General features: G+C 39.5%; 1 protein-coding gene across 5 annotated transcripts; it reads left to right on the forward strand.

Moving 5' to 3' along the window:
- Positions 1 to 975: 975 nt before the first annotated feature.
- LOC148011323 (kinesin-like protein KIN-UB) lies at positions 976 to 10773 on the forward strand. Of its 5 annotated transcripts, none has more exons than XM_087670085.1 (21): positions 976 to 1359; positions 1719 to 2075; positions 2576 to 2676; positions 2813 to 2935; positions 3481 to 3666; positions 4092 to 4313; positions 4424 to 4580; positions 4691 to 4840; positions 5157 to 5245; positions 5346 to 5558; positions 5638 to 5775; positions 5904 to 6074; positions 6201 to 6326; positions 8341 to 8475; positions 8563 to 8698; positions 8790 to 8882; positions 9132 to 9257; positions 9444 to 9569; positions 9658 to 9798; positions 9959 to 10087; positions 10195 to 10773. In XM_087670085.1, the coding sequence occupies exons 2-21, from the start codon at positions 1841 to 1843 to the stop codon at positions 10353 to 10355; spliced, it is 2958 nt and encodes a 985-aa protein (XP_087526211.1). In that variant the 5' UTR covers positions 976 to 1359; positions 1719 to 1840; the 3' UTR covers positions 10356 to 10773. The 5 variants fall into 5 exon arrangements, with proteins under 5 accessions (XP_087526211.1, XP_087526213.1, XP_087526210.1 ...); XM_087670087.1 differs by having other exon boundaries at positions 1726 to 2075; XM_087670084.1 differs by having other exon boundaries at positions 976 to 1258.
- Positions 10774 to 22649: the final 11876 nt, after the last annotated feature.

Here is a 22649-nt window from a genome sequence, read left to right on the forward strand (position 1 = left end):
CTCTCTTTGTAGTTGCACCATTAGCGTTGCACCACACCCATGTTTAGCATATACAAATTGAAGTTAAAGTATAACAGCCACAAGACAATCCTTTAGAATAGAGAGAGGGTTGAGAGAAATGAGACTTGAGGAGAGAGAACACTATATTTACCAATATGACCACCATGTGTTTTAACTTGGGCTAGTTCACAGAGTACCATCGTTTTTTGAGGTACTCCATGAACTCCCAAAAGCGCCGACACACAAGTCAAGAATGGCTAAGTGAAGCATCCACACCTTATTAAACTCAACTTCATAGACTTGTGGAAGTAAGTTTTACCTAAGTGTGCCCTAGCTCTTAGCATTAATTGCTCTTTACTACTATTACTAAACTAAATCGATATATTAGGGCCATGCTACCCCTAAGTCGACAGACTAAAACAAATGAAATGGAATGTGAAACCACCAAGGCCACCCACACATATTGATTACAGAAGGATAGGTAAGTTAGGCAAGGCGAATCATCTTACATACCTAGCTTGCGCTAGCAAGGAGAGAGAGAGTGTTTGAGCTGAGAGAGAGCCGTTTAGAGGAGAAAGAAAGGTCTTCAAGGGAGAGAACATAATTTCCACCAATCAATGATTACTGAGTCTTTGGACTTCTCCAAATTGATGAGTACCACTATTTTTAGAAGTATTCTATAAACTCCGTCAAGTTCTGACACAAAGTTAAGAGTGGTCAAATAAACGAGTCGTACGCTATTAAACTTGACGATACAAACTTGTGCAAGTGAAATTTAGTGGGGTGTGGCTCGGTTATTGCTTGATGCCACCTTAATTGGCGTTTAACTTAACGATACTTTTTATTTTATATAGCTTATTTGCTTAACTTAATAATATTAAGATTAAGATTATTAAGATTAAGAAGCAATCGAGAGAGAGAGAGAGAGAGAGAGAGAGAGAGAGAGAGAGAGAGACGGGGGGAGAGAGAAGAAGACTTCAGGCCTTTTGCACGTCTTTCCCGCTCGTAGTCGTGCGATGTTGTTGCATGATGCTGCCGGGGCATTACCTCCTGCAAACATGGCATCCCACCTTGCCTTACTTCTGCTCCCCGCCTCTCCCCCACCGCTCTCCAGAGGTCGAGGCTCCGCACCAGCAGCTCCCGCATGTCCATCACCATCATCATGCGGACCGAGCTCCAGCATCGCTGACGTCCATTGTCCCTTGCAGGATCACGACATGCCTTGCATGCTTCGGAAGCCTAACCCTTGCTCCTGCAGGTTATTCTTCCTTCCCTTCAGTATGTGCAGCTTAAGCTTTCCTCGCAAATGCAGCATGCACAAGGAAATTCATTTTGGACTGCCAAACAGAATTCGTGACGGTATATGCTATCCCATGCCATTTGGCTGTCTGATGATCAATCGTACGATCTTTTACCGACCTTTGAGAGTCGATTGTATTCATGTTACTTCGTAAAAGTACGGCACACACACACTGCATGGACACGCTTCCAGTTTCATAGATGTTCTTTCTCGGATTCATAGACGTTTCCCCTTGTCTGCAAGTCCCTTGCACCTCTCACCCGCTCACCTCACAAGCACACAAAACAGAAGCATACCAGATGAATCACCTTTAGAAGAACTTTCGCATAGCATTCTTAAACGTGCAACCTCACCAATTTTCAATGAGTCTTTCTCATGTCACAGCACAGTCGAACTAATATATATAGTACTTTGGTAGGTTTCAGGTGCAAGTTTTCGCTAGAGCTGGCCAGCAAACACGGGCTTTTCCACCATTCGGTACATGATGTACATGGTGGACGTTGTCTATCATCGAAAAGAAACATGCAGATGTGAGTGCTGATGGCCTTCTCTTCCTCAACATATAGGAGCAGTGTTACTTCAGGTGGATCTCCTCGAGCTGCAATGGTACGACTGGAACGGCCTCCATCCCTTTCAAATGTCAAGCAAGCACCTACAAACACGGCCCCTCCAAGTCCAGCCCCACCAAATTCTAGGTCCAAATCGTTATCATCATCTGCCTCTCAAGGAAGACGTGGGAGTCCAGGATCACGTAATGGAAAGGATGATTCAGGAGGTACTGTTCAAAATACTTTATTTTTCTCTGAAGAGTAGCAGATCGAGCAACTGAATTCTAGCTCAAACCTTGAGCTTGCATAAACTCCTAAGGTCCTGCATGTTATAAATTTTCACATCCACAGAACAGTTATTACAATAGCTACATATTGATGCCAGACAATGCAATCAATTTGAGGTATTGATATGGCATTAATAAATGTCTGACTTCTTGAACTTTCGACGAATTATCCTACTGTTAATGGTATGCCACATTACAGAGTGATTGGATCTTTTACAACTGGTTTACTATTAGTGTCTGCATGTGAATGCATTCATCTTGTTGAGCCTTTATAGAAGTCATTGATTAGCAATCATATCTACCTCACAATACAGCCATGGTGAGTCATGGGATGTGCTTGGTTTTCCACTCTCTCTTCTTCAAACTGTTCTATGGTAAGATTTGTGCACCCTGACTAAGCTGGAAAATCTGAATAGTAAAACTAATGCGTATGCTTTCAGTGTCAGGAAGAGTGAGAGTTGCTGTACGGCTTCGGCCCAGGAATGCAGAAGAGCGGAGAAATGATGCTGATTTTGCAGACTATGTGGAATTGCTGCCAGAGGTCTTTTTCTTGATTGCTTTTTGAAAACTGCAATTAGTGGTAAAATGTGTCTCTTAGTTGTCTGAAAGTTGAAAATGGTAGCTATGGAGCCACTGGTTGTTTTTACTCATTAAAGCTTTCCTGATTCTTATTGCAGCTGAAGCGACTGAAGCTTAGAAAAAATAACTGGGAAAGTGAGACATTCCAATTTGATGAAATATTGACTCAGACTGCTTCTCAGAAGCGCGTCTATGAAGTTGTTGCAAAGCCGGTGGTTGAGGTAGCTGCCTTCTTCCTCTGTCCATTCTTAAAATCTTTGTACTAGATAGGTTGGTGTTCCATTATTCACCTCATGTTAAGGAGCAACATAAAAGACATTCAGAAACTGAGCTTGACAGCAAATGTCTGGAGTCAAAAGCAAAGACCATATGAGCACGCCAAGATTCAGTATTTTTGTCAGATAATCTCAGTCTATTTTAATTGCTATAAAATCTCTTAATATGTCGCCATAACAGTTGTTCCTTATAGATAAACTTGTGATAAGTGGTTGCACAAGATGTAGAGGTGGTTGGATTGCAACTGCGAAACACAGGAAATTGCAAACGGACGGTTTAATGTGTGGTTTTTTTAGGCGCAAGGCAGGGAAGTTTTGAGAATTACATGGGTGAACTTGACATTATTTGTCACATGAAATGAATTTGTAAATAATGAACTTTAAGTAGTCACTAAGCTTGTTTTGCTATTGCAACCATGGTTGAACAAAGTACTTGTTTGGCTCGTTCATACAAAAATTTGAACATGTGAGCTATTGTGTGTTTGCTGCAGAGTGTGTTGGAAGGATACAACGGGACAGTAATGGCATATGGACAAACAGGCACAGGGAAAACTTTCACTCTAGGCAGGCTAGGTGAAGAAGATGCAGCTGATCGTGGAATTATGGTCCGGGCAATGGAAGACATTCTTGCAGATGTTTCATCTGATCAGGATATGGTTACAGTGTCTTATTTGCAGGTGTTTAATGTTCCCATGTCCATAGTTATGCCATGACATAATTTTGTCTGTACATGAGATATCTTTCATTTAATAAGTTTGGTTCTAAGGTGAGCTTTGACTGGAGAAAAAGATTGTGCAATGACCAGACTGATGAGTGATGCAATAGCAGTGATTGTTATTAATCATATATGGTAACTGACTTTGGTTGCTTCCTATGAAGCCCTCTAGCTTTCTGTTCTACCACCTCTGGTTTCTCAATCGGTTACTGGTAGATGTTACACATATTTCTCAGTTGTAAATCGGTTATATGTATGCTGCTCAGTATGTTATATGTTTAGGCTATTTGATCACTTGGAGTATCTTGTTGCTCACATCCACTTCAAATTTATGCTTGAAATGGCTCTGCATTTCCTTATTTCTTCCTTTTCTTGTACACTTAACAGCTATACATGGAGACAGTGCAAGACCTCCTTGCACCTGAAAGGGATAATATTTCCATAGTGGAAGATCCAAGATCGGGTGATGTCTCCTTGCCTGGAGCAACTATGGTTGAAGTGAGGGATCAGAGAAGCTTTGTTGAGCTTTTAGAAACTGGAGAAGCAAATCGTATTGCTGCAAACACAAGGCTAAACACGGAGTCATCTCGCAGCCATGCGATACTTCTGGTATTAGAATGATTGAGACGTGATAGAGCACAATGATTTACATTCTTGATAATCCAATGCACTCATTGTACTTTATGGTGATAGTTTTACTCACTAGGGATCTGTTGTAGGTGAATGTAAGAAAGTCTGTGAAGGCTAAACAAGAGAGGGAGGTTCCTGTTTTGAATGAGAACGGATCAAATGCCAAAGGACACAATGTTCCAACAATTAGAAAAAGCAAATTGCTGATTGTGGATTTGGCAGGGTCAGAAAGGGTTGACAAATCTGGTTGGTGTTGTTTTGCATCTTGGTAACATGTAGATAGAAAATTGTCCAACATATATCAACCATTTTGGTCACAGTTTATGATCTGAGACCTTGTGCACTTCTTTTGCCAGGGAGTGAGGGCCATTTACTTGAGGAGGCAAAGTTCATCAACTTATCACTTACAGCTTTGGGAAAATGCATCAATGCATTGGCTGAAAATAGTCCTCATGTGCCCATTAGAGATTCCAAGCTGACCAGGCTCCTACGAGACTCTTTTGGAGGTATTTTCCTTGATACAATGAAAATGGTCACGAGTCTTGAGAAAATTAAGCAAACATTCAACAAGCCTTTAATCTTCAATGCTAAAAGGACGCGTAATCAATCCGATGAATCCTTGCAGCATAGATTGGTGCACATCTTTGTTATTAGCAGAGACAATCTTATTGATATGAAAGGCTATTTTGATATTACCTGCACTATTGTCTGATATGTCTTTTATACTGCACTTAACTAAAACTTGATCGGAGTCAGTCTCCAACATTTTGAAAATAATATATTGAAAGCTCTAAACTATGCTCACTTGTTCATTTGTTCTAGGAACTGCAAGAACTTCTCTTATCATCACAATTGGCCCCTCTCCTCAGCATCGAGGGGAAACTACAAGCACTATTCTATTTGGTCAGCGAGTAAGGCACTGTTGTTATGGGGCAAATGGAAGCTCATTAAACTGATCTGAATTAGCTGTCGTTATGTATTTGCTGCCTAATCCTCTTTTATCATCAACAGGCCATGAAAGTTGAAAATATGGTGAAACTAAGAGAGGAGTTTGATTACAAAAGTCTTTGCAGAAAGTTAGAGACAGAAGTTGACAGATTGGTTGCAGAGAATGAACGCTTGAATAAGGCACTGATTGACACTGAAGATGAAACACAGAGGAAGATTGAGGAATCGGAGTTCTCAGTAATGGAGGCAGAAAGAAAGCTACAAGTTGTACTGGAGGTATGGACTTGTTTGGAAATTATTGATGTACATTAAGGTTCTTTATAAGTCTATTGATCACATCCTTATATTTTGGCAGGAAGTATCAGTTGAAAAGACGAGATATCAGAAAGATAAGATGGATCTTGCTCATAAACTTGAGCAAGAGCATGCTTGGAGGGAAAGACTAGAAAAGGAGCTGAAAGATGTTAAACAAAGTGTTCATACTGAGCAGGAGGTGATCTCCTTCAAATTTCATCATGTATTTCTTGGTTGTGTTGATACTCTTATCCCATACATGGTTGTTTTGGGCAGCATTCAGTCAGTAACCTACCTGGTTAAGATCTTAACTGTCTTTCTTGACAGAATCAGGTCCAGCTTGAAAGAGCAAGATATCAGAAAGAATATGAGGAGTTTGCACAGAAATACCAGCTTGAACTGGCAGAAGTTACAAGAAAACTGGAGGCAGAGCGTAAGCAAAAAGAGTCCTTCCAAAAGAAAGTGCAAGAATTGGAAAGTTCAGTGACTAGAAGTCAGGTATTTGTTGGTAATTTTGGGAATGTACCATTGCATATATTACCATTTTGTGTACATACCATTTCATATCTTAAACTCACAATCTCTATGGATAGTGTACCTAATAATATCCATTATCTGTCATAGGCAACAACACAAGACCAGATTTTACACCTAACAAGGCAGCTGGAGGAGGAGTTTCAGTTAAGGGAGCAAGCAAAAAGAGAATTAGGTGATTGGCAGGCTCAGAAGGATGGAATTTCCAAGGAGGAGGTATGCAGGCACATAATCCTTGTGGCACTAAATATTATCTGTTCTCTACGGTGGATAGTTTCATATTCAAAAATGTTACTTCACTGAATTCCATAAAAATGGAAAGCTCAGTCTTGTTGTAGGTCCAATTACACCCGAACAATTTACCCCTGCCAATATTGTCAGAGGATTTCAAATAAACAGTGCACATGTTTGGTAAAGTTGTATGGCACTCGCATGTTAAGGACATTTTTTGACACCAGCATTGATGAATTTTTCAGGAGTCCTGATTCCTTTACCTACTTGAAGTATGAATAACATGTTGGCTTTCTTGACGCCATATCCTGTGAGACTCCTTCGCCCCCTCGCTCACATGTCTGTCCAAGAGATGAATACAGACTTTGTGCAAGGATGCAAGGGAAGATTGCCCAAAAGTGTACTTTTTAGATGCTGCATGTGGAGGGGGGAAGCAAGAATTCAAGGCAGTAGCAGGCACAACTGAAAATGCTTGGGGCTGAGGAGCCAGGAAAAGGAGAAAGTGAAGGGGTGTGATGAGGATGATGATGGTGAAGATGGGATAATGCCCCCTTAATTAAGACAGCAGAAAAGAAGATTGGAGGTAGTTGGCTGCCCACGAGGTTGACTGTGTTACCTACTGTGGTGTCATACAAAGATGTGGCATCTGTGTGTTGCTGCTTGTCTGCTATCATGAAGCCCTCATGGTGGGTCTCTCCATGCCAAAAGGGGTGTGTTCCTTGGTCTTTACTTGGTCACTATCCTTTTACCATTTGTTTTATGGTGCTATGCTATTTATGGACCTGGCAGCATAAATGGGTGTGCTGATCTTTTTATCCAAGCACTGGTGCATCCTGGGGAACACATAGTTGATGAAGGTATAGGGCATTATGATTGTGAGGTATTGGATGTTTTGTAGACAGGCTACTTCTGACCAGCGTGGGTCATATGTTCAAAGTTTGAGGAATCAAGAATTAAGGTACCCACCACGTGGAAGTGGTAGTTGTAAGATAGAGATCAGCACAGAGGATATGGTACCATGATAGCTGGATGAACTACCATTGAGGTACACAGCCTTGGGTGGCTTGTATATTTGAGGTTAGAAGAATTGGGGATTGAGCTCCCAGCATTTGGGAATGATGAGATGGACAGCATGCTGGGTAGAAGATATGGTAGTCAGACGACTACTGCGATTCAGCCAGCCCAGTGATTGGGTGACCTAGCAGTTAACTCGTTGACCCTATGCAGACAGCCAGCAGGTCTGTCTGCTTGCAAGTCAGTTCTGAAGTTTTAGTTATAAAGACTTTTGTGCCGCTCATTTTATTTTTGCTGTAGTTATTGTGCCTGTATTCATCAACAACTGCAAACAAGCAGTTAGAATCACTTTACTCCTGGTCTCCATCCTTGGACTGTGTCCATGTTCTCAATGTTTCATGTACTGTGTACTCAGATTGAGACTTAAGATATTAGTAATGAATCTCTTTGCAGGAATGGTTCTTGCTGCTCAGTTTGTGCAAGTATACTAATGCTATGTGAGGTTGAATTTCAGTGGACGAGTTTCTATGATATATTGCATTGGCCATCCGACTTGGAAGAATAGAAGCCTCTAGAACATGATGGTTAGGTGAAACGTGGAGTCTGCTATGTAGATCAAGTTGATAGCTAAAAGCTACTTAATATTGTTGAACATGCTTAGGTCTTGTTGCAGACTGCAGTTGTTCTGACATAGACCATAAATGATATTTGGACTGAAAGTTTAGACATAAGTTATGCACACATTTGTGAGAATGTGTTCTACAAGTCTAGATACAGTGTTGCTAAAATGTCTTCACCTCCACACAACATAAGCACAGTCCAGTGTCCCCACAAAGTACAACTCAACAATATGTACGAATCATATGGTTTTACGTTGATTTGAGGAAACCAATATAGGGAGGGAGGGCTGGAAGTTGGATATATGCAGTTTGTTGTTTTCTTTGGTTGCTTCCTTTGTCATGGGCTGATGAATGGATTGTTGTAGGGTACAAGGCTTAAAACTGAGGTGGATTCTTTGAGAAAAGAATTGGATGAACAGCATAAATTACGGGAGAAACTGGAAAAGGAGGTCAAATATCTCAAGCAACAACTGCTTCAGCTCAGTTATGATGCAGATGAGGTGAGAAAACATTCACTTTAACTGGAACCTTTTATTAAGTTGCATGTGTCAAGTAGGAGTTGTGTAACTTCAAAGATTCTCTACCAGACTAGAAAGAGCCTTGACAGAGAACCTGCACGAGTATCGACCGGTTCAGAGTCACCAATGAGCCTAAACAAACCAAGTCACATGCGGGAAACAATTAATGGTCAAAGAGCTACAATAGCCAAGCTCTTTGAACAAGGCAAGTAATTCAGTATTAAGCTAAGCTAACTATATGTATGAGACATATTTCAGCACATTATAAGTTTTCTTGTCATGTTGGTGGTTTACAGTGGGCCTGCATAAGATATTATCTTTACTGGAGTCTGAGGACGTTGATGTTCGGGTACATGCTGTGAAAGTTGTCGCCAATCTTGCAGCAGAAGGTTAGGTGCAAGATTAAGCTTTACAGTGTGTTCAGTAGTTCAAACGCAGAAGCAAAAGTGAGATGTGATAGAGGATATGCTTTTCTTTTGTATTCAATCTCTGCAGTCTTTTAATCGACTGAGGGTAGAATATGATGTTTTAAACCTGATATTTACAATTCAACTTTGACATTGTTTTATCCAAATACAATGCTGGTTCAGGCAAGAAATATTCATCCTGGCCATGATTGGGGTTTGTTGTGCATGCAGAAGCTAACCAGGAAAAGATAGTAGAAGCTGGAGGCCTAGGCTCTCTGCTTACACTGCTTCAAAGTTCTGAGGATGAAACCATAAGGCGTGTAGCCGCTGGTGCCATTGCAAACTTGGCAATGAATGGTAGGCGTCATGTTATCTTCTTGCTTGCATACACTAAATTAATGCCACTTTGGAGGTTAACACAATATAAACTGTTGCAGCATTTTCAAAATTTTCATTGCTTGGTTTAGAACTGGTTTGCTCAGTTTTGTAAGCTTTTACTGCATTATCAGTTTATGCTTCTCACTCGTCCAATTAATACTACAGAGTCAAATCAGGAACTGATTATGTCACAAGGTGGAATAAGGCTCTTAGCTCGAACGGCAAATGAAGCAGAAGATCCACAAACTCTCCGCATGGTAGCAGGTGCTATAGCAAATCTATGTGGAAATGGTATGATTGATACTACTCTAATCATGTATTTGTAAGTGCTGGTAATGAGAAAAAACAATGAGCATAGGTGGTCTTTTGTGATGCACAGACAAGTTGCAAGGTAAGCTGAGAGAAGAAGGTGGGATCAAGGCCCTTCTTGGGATGATACGGTCAAGACATCCAGATGTCTTGGCTCAAATAGCTAGGGGTATAGCTAACTTTGCAAAATGCGAGTCCAGAGCGGCACAAGGTAAAATTTATTCTCTTACTTTCATATTAAAACTGCTTTTCCAATCGTCTCTCTTTGCTTTCAAAGACCTGAAGGCGAACTTGAAGTTCTGTTAGATATTCAAAGGCTGCTGCCTTGGATATTTTGCTCTGAATAATCCAATTTTCAAAAAAAATTCCAGGGCAGAGGAAAGTAAGGTCCTTGCTAATTGATGATGGCGCACTACCTTGGGTAGTCTCTAATGCGAACTCTGATGCATCACAAATTCGACGACACCTGGAGCTTGCTCTTTGCCATTTGGCTCAGCATGGTATCGTTAACTTAGATATTAGCTTTGGAGCTATACACAGTAGTCCAAGTGAAAAATTGCCAAATTTTCACAATTGAAGGCTAAGTGACTTGAAATTCTTTCTGCAGAAGTGAATGCGAAGGACTTGGTTGCAGCTGGTGCTTTGTGGGAGATTGTCCGGATCTCCAAAGAATGTACTCGTGAAGACATAAGAAGTCTTGCCAAACGAGATCTTACTGGAAGCCCAACCTTTCAAGGAGAGCTGAGAAGGATGGGGTTGACTTCATAATCAGAAGCAATGTCCATTTCAAACCTTGTCAGTGCACAAAAGCTGTGTGCCTTCACAACCAGGATTTACAAGTTTTGAGGAATATTTGCTCTGTATGAATGTGGCTGTGCTGCACTTGGACACAACAGTAGTGTAGATATAACCTTGGCTTAAATTGCCCATTATATAAGGTTCCAAACCCAATGGCAACAACATGCCATCTGGGAGTATGTGAATAGCCCTCGCAGCCAACACAGAAGTGAGATATCTTTTGTAAATGCCTATACACCTTGTGACATACATTATGGCATTGATGTCGATGCTGCTTTGGCATCCATTTTTGTCTATTGTTAGATTATCACCCAAGTTTTCACTCTACAACTGTACATATTGATTTTGGGTTCTCTGGATAGAAGTAAAACCATATTTTCAGATTCTCTTTGCCCATGCCTCAGCCCATTTGTTTGATGTTTTACATCACTACTATACTCTGTGTCTGTCTGATGTTTTACATATGGCATTCAATGTTTCTCATGTGTGCATGAATTTACAGATTGTACAGTTCTACCATGGCTACTTGGGTAAATTAAGGTGACTGGCCCACATGCACAACATGTGCAGTAGAGAGAGTTGTTCTTTGTCATGTTGATAAGCAACTAAAAGTGGCTTGCCAGAAAATAATTGGAGCAGCAGTCAAAAGTTCTTGGTTCATTTATTAATGCAATGGCTAAGAGTTGGTGGTAGTCCTCCTACGACGTAGAAAGTCTTTGCCCCTTGTCAAGTCACCCTGCCACATCCTCTCTGCTTGTCACATCAGTCAAGTTATTCTACTTTGACCTGTTGTATCTCCCATCTGCCCACTACCTTTGCTAATTATATGGGCCCGCCCGAACATTTAATGTATTCAGGCCTCCAACATGGGCCTGCCCATCCTTATAACAGCCTAAGGCCAGTCTGCCAACACACAGCAGCTCCCACTGCACCCTTAGCGTACTGCCTTCTTCCTGTCATCCTATCACCAGAGCTGCTGCTTTTCTCCAGCCACGTGTAGATATGCTACCACAGGAGATACCACTTGCTGGGGACCTTCAATGCTTGCACTGCCAGTCAGTAAGCCCTGTTGTTCGACATGTCAGAGCCCATGTATGAGGAGATGGATCTAGATGAGGTTGGCCTTACCAGGACCTCACAGGATATAGGTGACATTACACCACATGCAAAACATTTACGGGATCCAGGAGAAGCACATCACATTGCCATTTTTAATGGCATGGCACGATGGCCATTGTCTGCAGGATTTGCCTGCTATTCATTTGGGGATGGAGCTGTCGAGCTACCAAAATATGCCCCTCTCAAACTATGAGATTTGTTGGCATTCATTTGGCTCATTAAAACAGCTCCAAAAGGGATTTTTGCCATTTTGCACAAGATGACACTTCTTTTGGCTCTAACATGTTCTATAAAAGGGACTTATGTGTACACACCAACTTCATCCCTTTCATTCCCTTCAACATGTAGTTGTTGCCATCATCAGTCAGTCATCTACACAGCCGGAGGTGCAACCTTGCTCTCAGCCATCTGCCCCGGCTCTAGTGGTTGCCTTTGTGGCCCTCCTGCTGTCACTAGCCTCAACGTGGCATCCATAGCTGCATTTCAGCTGCCAGCTCTTTGTCATCATCTGCTGCTGTTTTGAAGGTTCAACAGCCCTCAATAGCTGTCCATGATGATTGTACTGCTGCATTTTTGTCTCCAGACAGCAGGTGATCTGTTGTGGCTGCTCAAACATTCAGCCTCCTGTGTTTTGGTTCAGGATGGCTTTGACTGCCGAATCTTCATTCTCAGATGTGTGTTTTGCTGCTGCAGCTTTTGGCCATCAGATTTGCATCTTCTACAACTGATTGTTAGAAATCTACACATACGATTGGTCCTCAGCTGCTTTGTGACATCACCCTCAGCTCCAATCTACTTCATCTACCTCAGATTTGGTGGTGGCTGCACTCAGGATCTATACACAGAGGATGTCACTCTACAGCACTCTCCTTCAGCTCACTCCCATGAGAGCTGGTGGTTGTTGGACATCTCCGCACTTTGATAATGCACATGTGTATCATCTCCTCCACTTACTCATTTTCAGCGTTTATTCTCTTTCTTGGCAGCCTATGGTGTCTTATTAGGCTTCTTGTTCATTGTGTGCCTCTAGGCCACATTATGCTCTCAATGAAGACAATGCATGTCGAGGGGATGTTGGATGCAGAGTTCACTGAATACTTGGTAGAAGATGGCCCAACTACACTCCTGAATCTTTCCTCTACACTTATGACATGGGTTGTGCATTAGACAAATCATTTAGTTTGTGAGGTTGGCTAACTCTCCATTCAGGGAGGATATCTGCATTCAGGGCGATTGATGGATCCGTTTTCTTCATACTAGCCAGACCTAGTGTCAGGTTTTGTACCATCCATTTGATTTGCATGAGCCAACAAAAAAGGATCCATTTGATTTGCATGAGCCAAAACCCTTTTTTGTTGCTCCTATTATGTAGGATTTCGTTGCAAGTCACCATGGAGACTATCATTGGTATTAGTGTATTAATGTTACAAGACAAGGCCCTAGAGATAGAAGCACATTTTTAAGTATTCTTGTTACATTACCCTCTATTTCATACGAGTACGTTATTCTGATAATCATTCTCAAATCCCTCTCGTCCGGTCCCTCTTCATATGATGAGTTAGCTTCTCTTTTGCATGCTTTCAATAGCTTAGGATTAGACTTTAAACTTGCATAATCTACATTAGGTTCTATTCCTCCAATGCCAACTACATTTGGCTTAGGCTCTTTTGTTTTTTTTCTCAAAGTTCACTTTTATCTTCACATATTAGTTCAGATCATTTATATCTAGGTGTTAGACCCATAGGTGCATGCCATTGCGCAACCTTGTACTGCATTGCTAGGAGGCCATTCGTGTTCACCATATTCCCCATTTATACGCAAGTGAGCACATTTGCTTATTGGGGTATGGTTGTGTTGGGTACCCCTCTCACATCCCTTGAATCTCTACCCATAGCTACTCAAACAATCGATACCCATCCTCTACTTATGGTGCATCATCACATACTCTGTGGGCCACTCGGACACAAGGATATTCATCCTCTACCTTACAGTGTGCCCTAGGCCACTCATTTGGTGACCACACCTATGTCTAATTAGTTGAATCACGTATATGGATCCACTTTGTATACCTCATGGATATGCATTGGGCATTTTGGTGCAAATCTCTCCACTTCCCATCCCTACACTCTCTATTCACCACTTTGCACTCATACTCTAGTTGCTACAACCAAGAATGCCTTTGGTGACAAGACTCTTTTGAATGAGAGAAAGGGGATAATCTAAAAGTCATCTCTTTTTTTTTGACATAACCAAAGATATTAAGTCCATTTGGTGTAAAAATTACGCAGCAAAACATTTAGAATCTGAGCAAGGAATAGAGTACATAATGAATAAGAGAACATAAGTTTCTTTATTCCAAGTAGACAGATACAAGATGACTTTGTTCACAAATATGCTTCCACTGTGAAGCTTAAATGGCAATCTAGATAAAATTTAGGTGAATAATTTAAGGCTAGTTGGAAGAATTTTGACTAGGTGAAAGATAGATCATTACGGCTCTGAGGAGCTCTCCCTTTATAGCCCATGAGGGTGGACAAGTTGACCTAATCAACATACCTATTAACCTTCACTAGTTGGCCAGGGAATATTTCCTTTACCATTAGATGATCTTACAACTCAATGTGGTGCAGTTGCTTTTGGTTTAATTACTTCATCTAACACATAGGCTAGACCCAAAAGATAATCTTTTTGCCATCATATAGACCACATTTGACATACAAGTTACGATCCAACCAATGCCTGAGCTCACATATGGCTTCTTTTCATAATGAGGGCCTTACCACTTTGAGCCATGGATAATTGGTGATATCTTATGAGAGTGAGTCATTGAGCATATTCAACACCCCCCCTTAATGTCCACCATTGATGAACTACATCCTTGGCTCAATGCCAACTCTTTGAATATTCTACCTTCCATCAAATCATACATATAGCGATATTGAATCTTTGTATGTTTGGTGTATGCATGGAACATTTGATTTTTTTGACAATGGTGATGTAACTTTGATCATCACATCTTAGGATCGTTGGCTCTTCATCCTACACTCTTATATGCCATACGATCCTCCTTAAATATATTGCTTCACATGTAGCAAAGCAAGTTGCCTTGAAGTATACTTTGGTAGAAGATAATGCCATGGTTGGTTGCTTCTTATTGATCCAAGAAAAGATTCTTGAATCAAAACATAGACAATAATTAGAAACTAATTTTTTAGAATCATGGTCTCCTTTCCAATTTGAGTTACAACTCTTGACCAAAGAGGTTTTGAAACTATATGTAATACCATGGTCAAGAGTTCCCTTGAAGTCTCGCATTCCAGCTTTCCAATGTTTGTGATGGGGTTTGCTTGAGAACTCGCTCAAAACACCAAGAACAAAAGTGATATATGGCTTGGTGTTGCATAAATAGACGAGATTGCTAACCACCAATCTCTTGCACCTTCTAACATGTGCTAGTGCTAATGTATCCTCAACGGATCACTTCGCTTTGACCTCCATACATGTAGCTATCTCCTCGCAATTGACCATATTGAATGCTTTCAAGATCTTCCATGCATATTTCTTCTAACAAATGAAGATCTTTCCTAACTCTTGCTAGACTTCAATCCCTAAATAATAATAAGCAAGCCCAAGTTTATCATTTCAAACTTATAACTCAAAGCCTTTCGAGTCTAGTGGATCATATCTTTAAAAGGTTGCAAATATACAAGTTAGCACACGAGACACATCTTTTGAAGTTTAGGCTTTAAAAGAACTTATTTATCAATTGATACCATGGTATAGGGGCTTGTTTTTACCCATACAATGCCTTTTTTAGCTTACAAACTTTATTGTCAAAATGGGGAGTTTCAAGACCTAGTGGTTGAGTCACATATATGCTCTTCCTTGAGATCACCATTTCATGAACATTGATTTTATACACATTTGGTAAAGTTGCCTCTTCTTGTGAGGGGAAATTACAAGTACTTTGCAAATAGTTATTCTAGCAATTGGAGCAAATAATTCTTGAAAATTAAACCCTTCAACTTATAAAAATACTCGTGTAACTAATCTAGCTTTGTACTTTTCTATGGTTCCATTGGCCTTGTACTTTACCTTCTTCAACAACTTGGTGCCAATAACCTTCCTCTTGGTTGGCCGATCCATCAGCTCTCAAGTGGCATTCTTCATTATCTTGTCATACTCAACTTGAATAGCTGATCTCCACTAAATTTGCAAGTTCTTCTTCTAAGTTAGCTAGCTCCTTCACTTCTCCCATAATTTGAGCCATCAAGGCCATATTAACTATGCGAGTAGAATCATTTTTTTGTTTCTCTATTTCTTTGAGATCTCCTTGGTCTATCTGCAATTTCTTTAAGAGATGTAGAAATATGATTATTTCAATCACAGAGCTACTTTACCTATATGCTTTTTCTTCAAGAGACGCAGAAATATGATTATTTCAATCATAGAGCTACTTTACTTATCACAACAATGGCTTTTTGGTGGAATGATAGTATATTGGTGGACTCTCTCTTGATCATTTGAAGATGTTGTGTTCACCTCCTTAAGGATAGGGATAGCTCTTGGGATATATTCATAGTGGCCTACTTCACTTGATGATAAAGCGAAAGGATTTGTCTTTTCCTCCATTGTATGTGGTTATTCCTTGAATAACACATCATGGCTTGCTATGTTCTTCTTTGCCTCTTGGTCATACAATTTGTAAGCCTTTTGCTCATCATTGTAACTTATGAAGATATATTTGGAGCCTTTTGGTTTTAACTCGTTATGCTTCTAATTTGGAACATCTTTGTGGCATTCATATCCAAACTTTTTGAAATGTGACACAAATGGTTTTTAAAACTATTCTAGGAATCATATGGTGGTTTTTCTTTGAGTACCTTTGTGGAGCTTTGATTGAGAATGTAAATTGCAATATTAATACCTTCAATCCAAAATTGGTTAAGTAATCCCTTGCCCTTAAGCATACACCTTGCCACTTCCACAATGGTGTGATTCTAACATTTAGCATTATTTTGCTAATGAGGTGTGTGAGGTGTCATCAATTGACGCTTCATCCCTTTGCTCTTACAAAAGTCTTCAAGGTCCTTTGAGTTGAGCTTACATTCTTTAAACTTTTACATATTTCATTTTCAACAAGTTTTAACCATTCTTTAAACTTATCGAGCCCTATCATGAAGGACATATATTCACCATCTTCCCACTGTAGCCATTGATGAGATTAACATGGAACAAGAAGATCCCCCAAAGGCTTCTATATATATCTTATTGCACAAGTCGACATTCACCGACTCTAGAGGAGCCTTTGCTTTGTTCTTGCTTTCTTGTGGAAATATCTTTCTTTATTTCTTGAACACCATACAAGCTTCACATGGTTCCTTCATTTTAGTCATTGCAAGTAGATGAGAAACCATACCTTGCTTGTGCATCTCCTTTAACATTATAAATCTAATGTGACCATATTTTTAATACTAAAGTTTACTTCTGGCCACTCCAACAATGGTTATAAGAGTAGTTAGCTCATATAAGTTGGTCATTCTTTCTCCTTTGCCAAAAACTTTGCCCGTACTATTGAGTGGTTTTGCACCTCTCAAATCTCACTTTATGGTCAAGACTAATTATGGAAGAAACTGATAACACGTTTCTCTTAATATTGCTAATATATAACAAATGTTCTTTAGGAATGCATTTTGCATTGATCTTTCTTGTTGGTCATGTGATGGAAGACACCACTATCCTTTGACACCCATGAGTTAGTAATAGATGCTTCTTGGGTGCCCAAAAACGCATTTCGTTGATGGTCGCAATGAATAATTCTAGCTGTTCCTCAATCACATTAGACATCTCCTTCCCTTTACTTTTTAGGGCATTATTCTTTTTATTTGCTTACACTATATGTCCTTTTTCTTAAAGTAGAAGTACTCTCCTTGAAAATTTTTCGTACCATTCTTATTCTTTTCATCACCTTTGTCTTTTACCTTGGGAGAGAAGGAAATATATCATTGTTACTTCTTTCTCAAGATTTAAGTTGCAACTTCTTCTCTAGTATTAATGTATAGAATTTCTCAAATATCAAAGCTTGAGGTCTCACTTGAGCACTAAGAGCTGTTACTAGTCCATAAACTCCTTGCTAGTCTTCATAGAACCAACCATTTGGTCACATAGATTCTTGATCCAATAGATACTTTCCAAGCCATTTATGCCTTGGTTTTATATTGAGGGTTAGAACACTTGAAAAGTGCTTGTAACTAAGGCTATCACTCTTTGTCTCATTGAAGACCTTGCCTCTCATGTACTCTTCAATCCCTAGATCTCCTTGGGCTCTAACACCATGTGAAATTTTACATGATGCAACGTGTAGAATTTAAATAAGGAATAGAGATTACACATCAAATAAGAGAAGAATAAGAATTTCTTTAATTCCAAATAGACTGATATAGAATGGATTTGTCCATTTGTGTTCTTCTATTGTGAAGATTAGATAGTGATCTAGATAGAATCTAGGTGAAGAGTTTAAGGATAGCTAGAAGAACTTTGACCATGTGAAATATAGAAGATCATGGTTGTGAGAGAGTCTCGGCTTATACCTTGTAAAGGTATAAGCCGAGAATTATACCTTTGCAAAGGTCTCGGCTTATACCTTGCAAAGGTGCTCAAGTCAGATAACCAATATACCTATAAATTTTCACTAGTTGGCCAAGGAATATTCTTTGAAATATTTGGTCTACCATTGGGTGACCTCGTGACTTGATGCAGTGTGTGCCATGTACTGCTGCAACTAGCTTAACACAAAGGATAGACCCACAAAGGTCACCTTTTCACCATTTGGTCACATAAAACTCATTTGACATACAAGTCATGATCCAACTAATATCTAGGCTCAGACATGGCTTCTCCTCATAATGGGGACCTTATAACTTTCATCACCATAGATAATGGCTAGTATCTTATGAGGGTAATATTGAACATGTCTAACATTTGAAGCATTTGCCTAACAAGAATAGACACCTCACTCATGGCTAGTGTATAGTTTATGTGGATGAGGAGTGATGTAATAATGCCTAGGGTCTTTCAAGTAAATCTTGTCCATTGCTCCCATTCTCTTGCTAGTTCCCACCCATAACAATGCGACCCATCGAACATGTGCTATATGTTTAGCCCTTTGGGTCAACACCTCTTAGGTAGTTGAAGATATGGTTGATTGGTCTTGCACACTAGTCATATTGGACTTCACAATGCAAGCTCATCTATCCATTCATGCATTAATAATATACTCCTCTCTCATTTTACATTTTCCACCTTTGTTTATGTGTATTGTGTTTTATTCATGTTCGTACATTCTGTGTTTTCTCTTTATGGATCCTAGCATGTCTTCATAGAACTAAGTATATTTAATTATTTGATGGTCTCTCTCTATCTCTATCTCTCTCGTACCTCACATCTCAAGATTCACTATCTTTGGAGTGAAAGCAGATCATACCTACTATCAATCTTATTCAAGAATTACCAAAAATAGTAGCGATAATGTATAGTAACTATTAAAAATTATAAGTAATAGCCGATAGCGTTCAATAGTAGGAGGGAACAAGGTAGGACCTAGAAAAATAGTGGAACAATCTCTAAAGGTATTTAATGTCTTATTTTCTCTTAAATTTTTATATTTATTCATTTTTCATGTTTGTGACTTGTCTACCACATTTTAGAGTCAATCATAAAATACCCATGGCATTCTCTACTCATTTTCCATGTAGATGATTACTCCACCATATTTATAGTTGTAAAAAACTTGCAATATGCAAAGAATAATCAACATATTATGCAAATTGTATATACCTACAACTAGAACTAAAATATCTAGCATGCATATGGTTCAAGAGCACACAGAACATGATGGGTGTGCTTTCAATTTCTATGGTATTGGGAATTTTGGATTTTCCTAGGAGGGAATATGGATATCCGTTGTAAGTTTTGGTAGTTGTTTCTTTTTTTGGGACAACTTTTGATTGTTATTGATCTCAGCCCATGCACTGTGGGGCATGACTTTAGAATTACATTAGATTCTTTTCTTCTAAAAAATTTAAATTAAAAAATCACTTCTCAATCTTATGTGAGCTAAGTTGTGCATCAAAATTCATTGATTGTTTGCATGGTTGCATATGTTTCATGCTTGATTTAATTTAAAGCTTGAGAAGGAAGAAAAAAAAAGAGGTTTATGAGTGGATAAGACGACTATCTAAGATCACTATTGGTGGGCACACAAGGGCACAAACCATCATTGCTAATAGGGAAATTTGTGTGGCTTAACTTTGTTAAAATGTTTGTATTCGACTATGGTTTGGGACATTCTAGTACTTAAAATTGTTGGTATAATACCGTGACCCTGCTACCCATGTGTCTACTAGCCCACGATTCATCTTGCCTAGCCCATGCTCACTTACTCAACCCATGACCCATCTTGGCTAATTCACAATGCACTAACACAACCATGATTGCATCCCAACAATAGACACTTAGCCCCCAAAGAGGGTGCATGCTTACCACATTAGCCCAAAACTAATCTTGAACAGCCTATGACTAATTTAAAGGGTAGGCCATGAACCTATTTGTGCATAACACACTAACCTTCTTAATCCACAATCTCATATTTGAGAGGCTTACTCCACAACCAGCCACTATTACACACTAAGAGAGAGAAGAGCACCTACATGTGATTGAATTGATTGGGTGACAAGGAAGGAGAGAATGAGAGAAGGGTTAAGAGAGAGTAGGTGAATCTTGGAGAGTTAGAGATCTGCATCTTTTTGTGTGTGTGTGTGTGTGTGTGTGTGTGTGTGTGTGTGTGTGTGTGAGAGAGAGAGAGAGAGAGAGAGAGAGAGAGAGAGAGAGAGAGAGAGAGAGAGAGAGAGAGAGAGAGAGAGAGAGAGAGAGAGAGAGAGAGAGAGAGAGAGAGAGAGAGAGAGAGAGAGAGAGAGCACTTCACATAGGAGAGATGCAAAAAGAGAGTGGTCTTGGAGTGAGAGAGACAAAGCACTCTACATGAGAGAGAGAGAGAGAGAGAGAGAGAGAGAGAGAGAGAGAGAGAGAGAGAGAGAGAGAGAGAGAGAGAGAGAGAGAGAGAGAGAGAGAGAGAGAGAGAGAGAGAGAGAGACGTTTGCATCTAAACCAAGAGTTTTGTTCTTTTCCATAGTGATAGCCAATAGATTTGAGGGTTGGGGGGGAGCTCTGTCACCTACACCCAAAAAACAAACCACCAACTAAAGAGAAAACCCTATCTCTTCATTTTCATAATAGAAGACAAAAATATTTATAGAAGGCTCTTTCTAGGACATGAGTGATTATAAGGCTTCCTGACCACCATGATCGTTGTTGTTTGTGACTACTTGACCATAATTACCATCTCACCGTAATTTTTGCATCTAGACTCCAAATAGGGTCCATCTTGTACTCAAACTAATTAGGAAAATGCTAGTAAGCAAGGTTACATATGTTCAATTGTGAAATTCCTTCATTATCAAAAATTGTAATGGATTATCGATATAATGAAATCACCTATGATTAATATTGACTAACCTACTCATGGAGAGTAGACACTAAGGAAATTGGTCTTTGAAAGGAACCATAACATTGTAAAAAACATCAAATACAACCAACAAAAAGAACTTCTAATTAGCTAGTGGGACCCAAAAGTGAAAAAAATGATTGGTGTAAAGGCCAGTGTAACAATTGGAAAATTGTTAAGGAGAAGTAAAACCCCTTTCATCAATTGCTCTCAAGAAGCAAAAGAGACCTACAAGTGAGTTACGATAAGAGTGAGGTTAAATATTGAATCTTACAGGTAAAGCACAATATTTATTGAGTCAACAAGGGCACACATTTTTCCATCCAAAGTGACCTTAATGTTTGAACATTTGAAAGTATAAATTGCAACATTTTCTTCCTAAGGGGACCACTTTCTTGAAGTAGCCCCTATCCCATCCTTGATCAATCTAATTGAAAATCTACTAGCACTTGATGAGCTTATAAAAATCTAGTTTTGCTACATGCTTTAGTAGTTTGTGATACACATACCCAACATTGAGATCCTTTCATCCTTTCCTTGAACCTTGATGTTGAATTTGAAGTCAATTGTAGTAGCAACTTGTTGATACAAAGTAGATGAAGACCATGAGATCATATGGAAAAATAATAAAATATGGACTAAAGAACTAGAGATAATTCTAAGAGTGAAACCAACAATCTAGAGCTCTAATGATGTAAGATGCAATGACATTGGTTGTGGATACAAGTGATCTAGTACTCAATCACCCAATGGAAAGGAATATACTCACTTTCCTTCTCATGAAAGTCTAAACATACTATCTTATTATATCATGATCATGTTGATTAGGCTAGGACAAACTCTTAGGTAGATGTGTGTGCACAAAAGGTACTACATATGCTCTAAGATGCATGTGGAGATATACCTAGAGGACACTTTAATGGGGATACTATAACATAAAAGGTGTTGCAAGCCTAGTTGTGATGACCCACATTATTCAAGGATGCATCTTGAATCTTTAAACACTATGATGAATGCAAGTGGACAAAGGTGCCAATTTGAAAACACAAAATGGAGCTTACATAGGTGGAGCTTTCCAACCATTAAAAAAAAAGGAGGGGGGGGGGGGGGATGGACTTATAGGGATTCTAATTTTTGCATTTTAGTATTCACATAATGATGCATGCCACTAACTAGCTAACCAAATGGGCAAAGGCAAGAGCTAGAAGAAAGAACGATGCCCATACAAGGGCAAACACCTTATGGTAGCTATTCATGTATAGATTTGGCTACCCATTGAAATAATGAGTGACCAAGGAACCCACTTTCAATCCCTATTCTTAGAGTAGCTCTAAAAGGGAAAACACCTTATGGTAGCTATAATGATGCATGCCACTAACTAGCTAACCAAATGGGCAAAGGCAAAAGCTAGAAGAAAGAACAATGCCCATACAAGGGCAAACACCTTATGGTAGTTATTCATGTATAGATTTGGCTACCCATTGAAATAATGAGTGACCAAGGAACCCACTTTCAATCCCTATTCTCAGAATAGCTCTACAAGAAGAGTGGGAAGGCAATAAAGCTTAGACCAAGCATCTTGA

The sequence above is a fragment of the Lygodium microphyllum genome, chromosome 28 (assembly GCF_053477565.2).
Source record: "Lygodium microphyllum isolate KBCC chromosome 28, Lygodium_microphyllum_v1.1.10, whole genome shotgun sequence".
In the NCBI taxonomy this organism is placed as follows: domain Eukaryota; kingdom Viridiplantae; phylum Streptophyta; class Polypodiopsida; order Schizaeales; family Lygodiaceae; genus Lygodium; species Lygodium microphyllum.

Excerpts from the sequence above, each read along its gene's own strand:
- LOC148011323 (XM_087670085.1), top strand. The coding sequence starts at position 1,841 with ATGGCCTTCTCTTCCTCAACATATAGGAGCAGTGTTACTTCAGGTGGA. Across the intron at positions 5,776-5,903 it reads GTGTTCATACTGAGCAGGAG|AATCAGGTCCAGCTTGAAAG; the intron begins GTGATCTCCTTC and ends CTTTCTTGACAG. Across the intron at positions 8,476-8,562 it reads TCAGTTATGATGCAGATGAG|ACTAGAAAGAGCCTTGACAG; the intron begins GTGAGAAAACAT and ends ATTCTCTACCAG.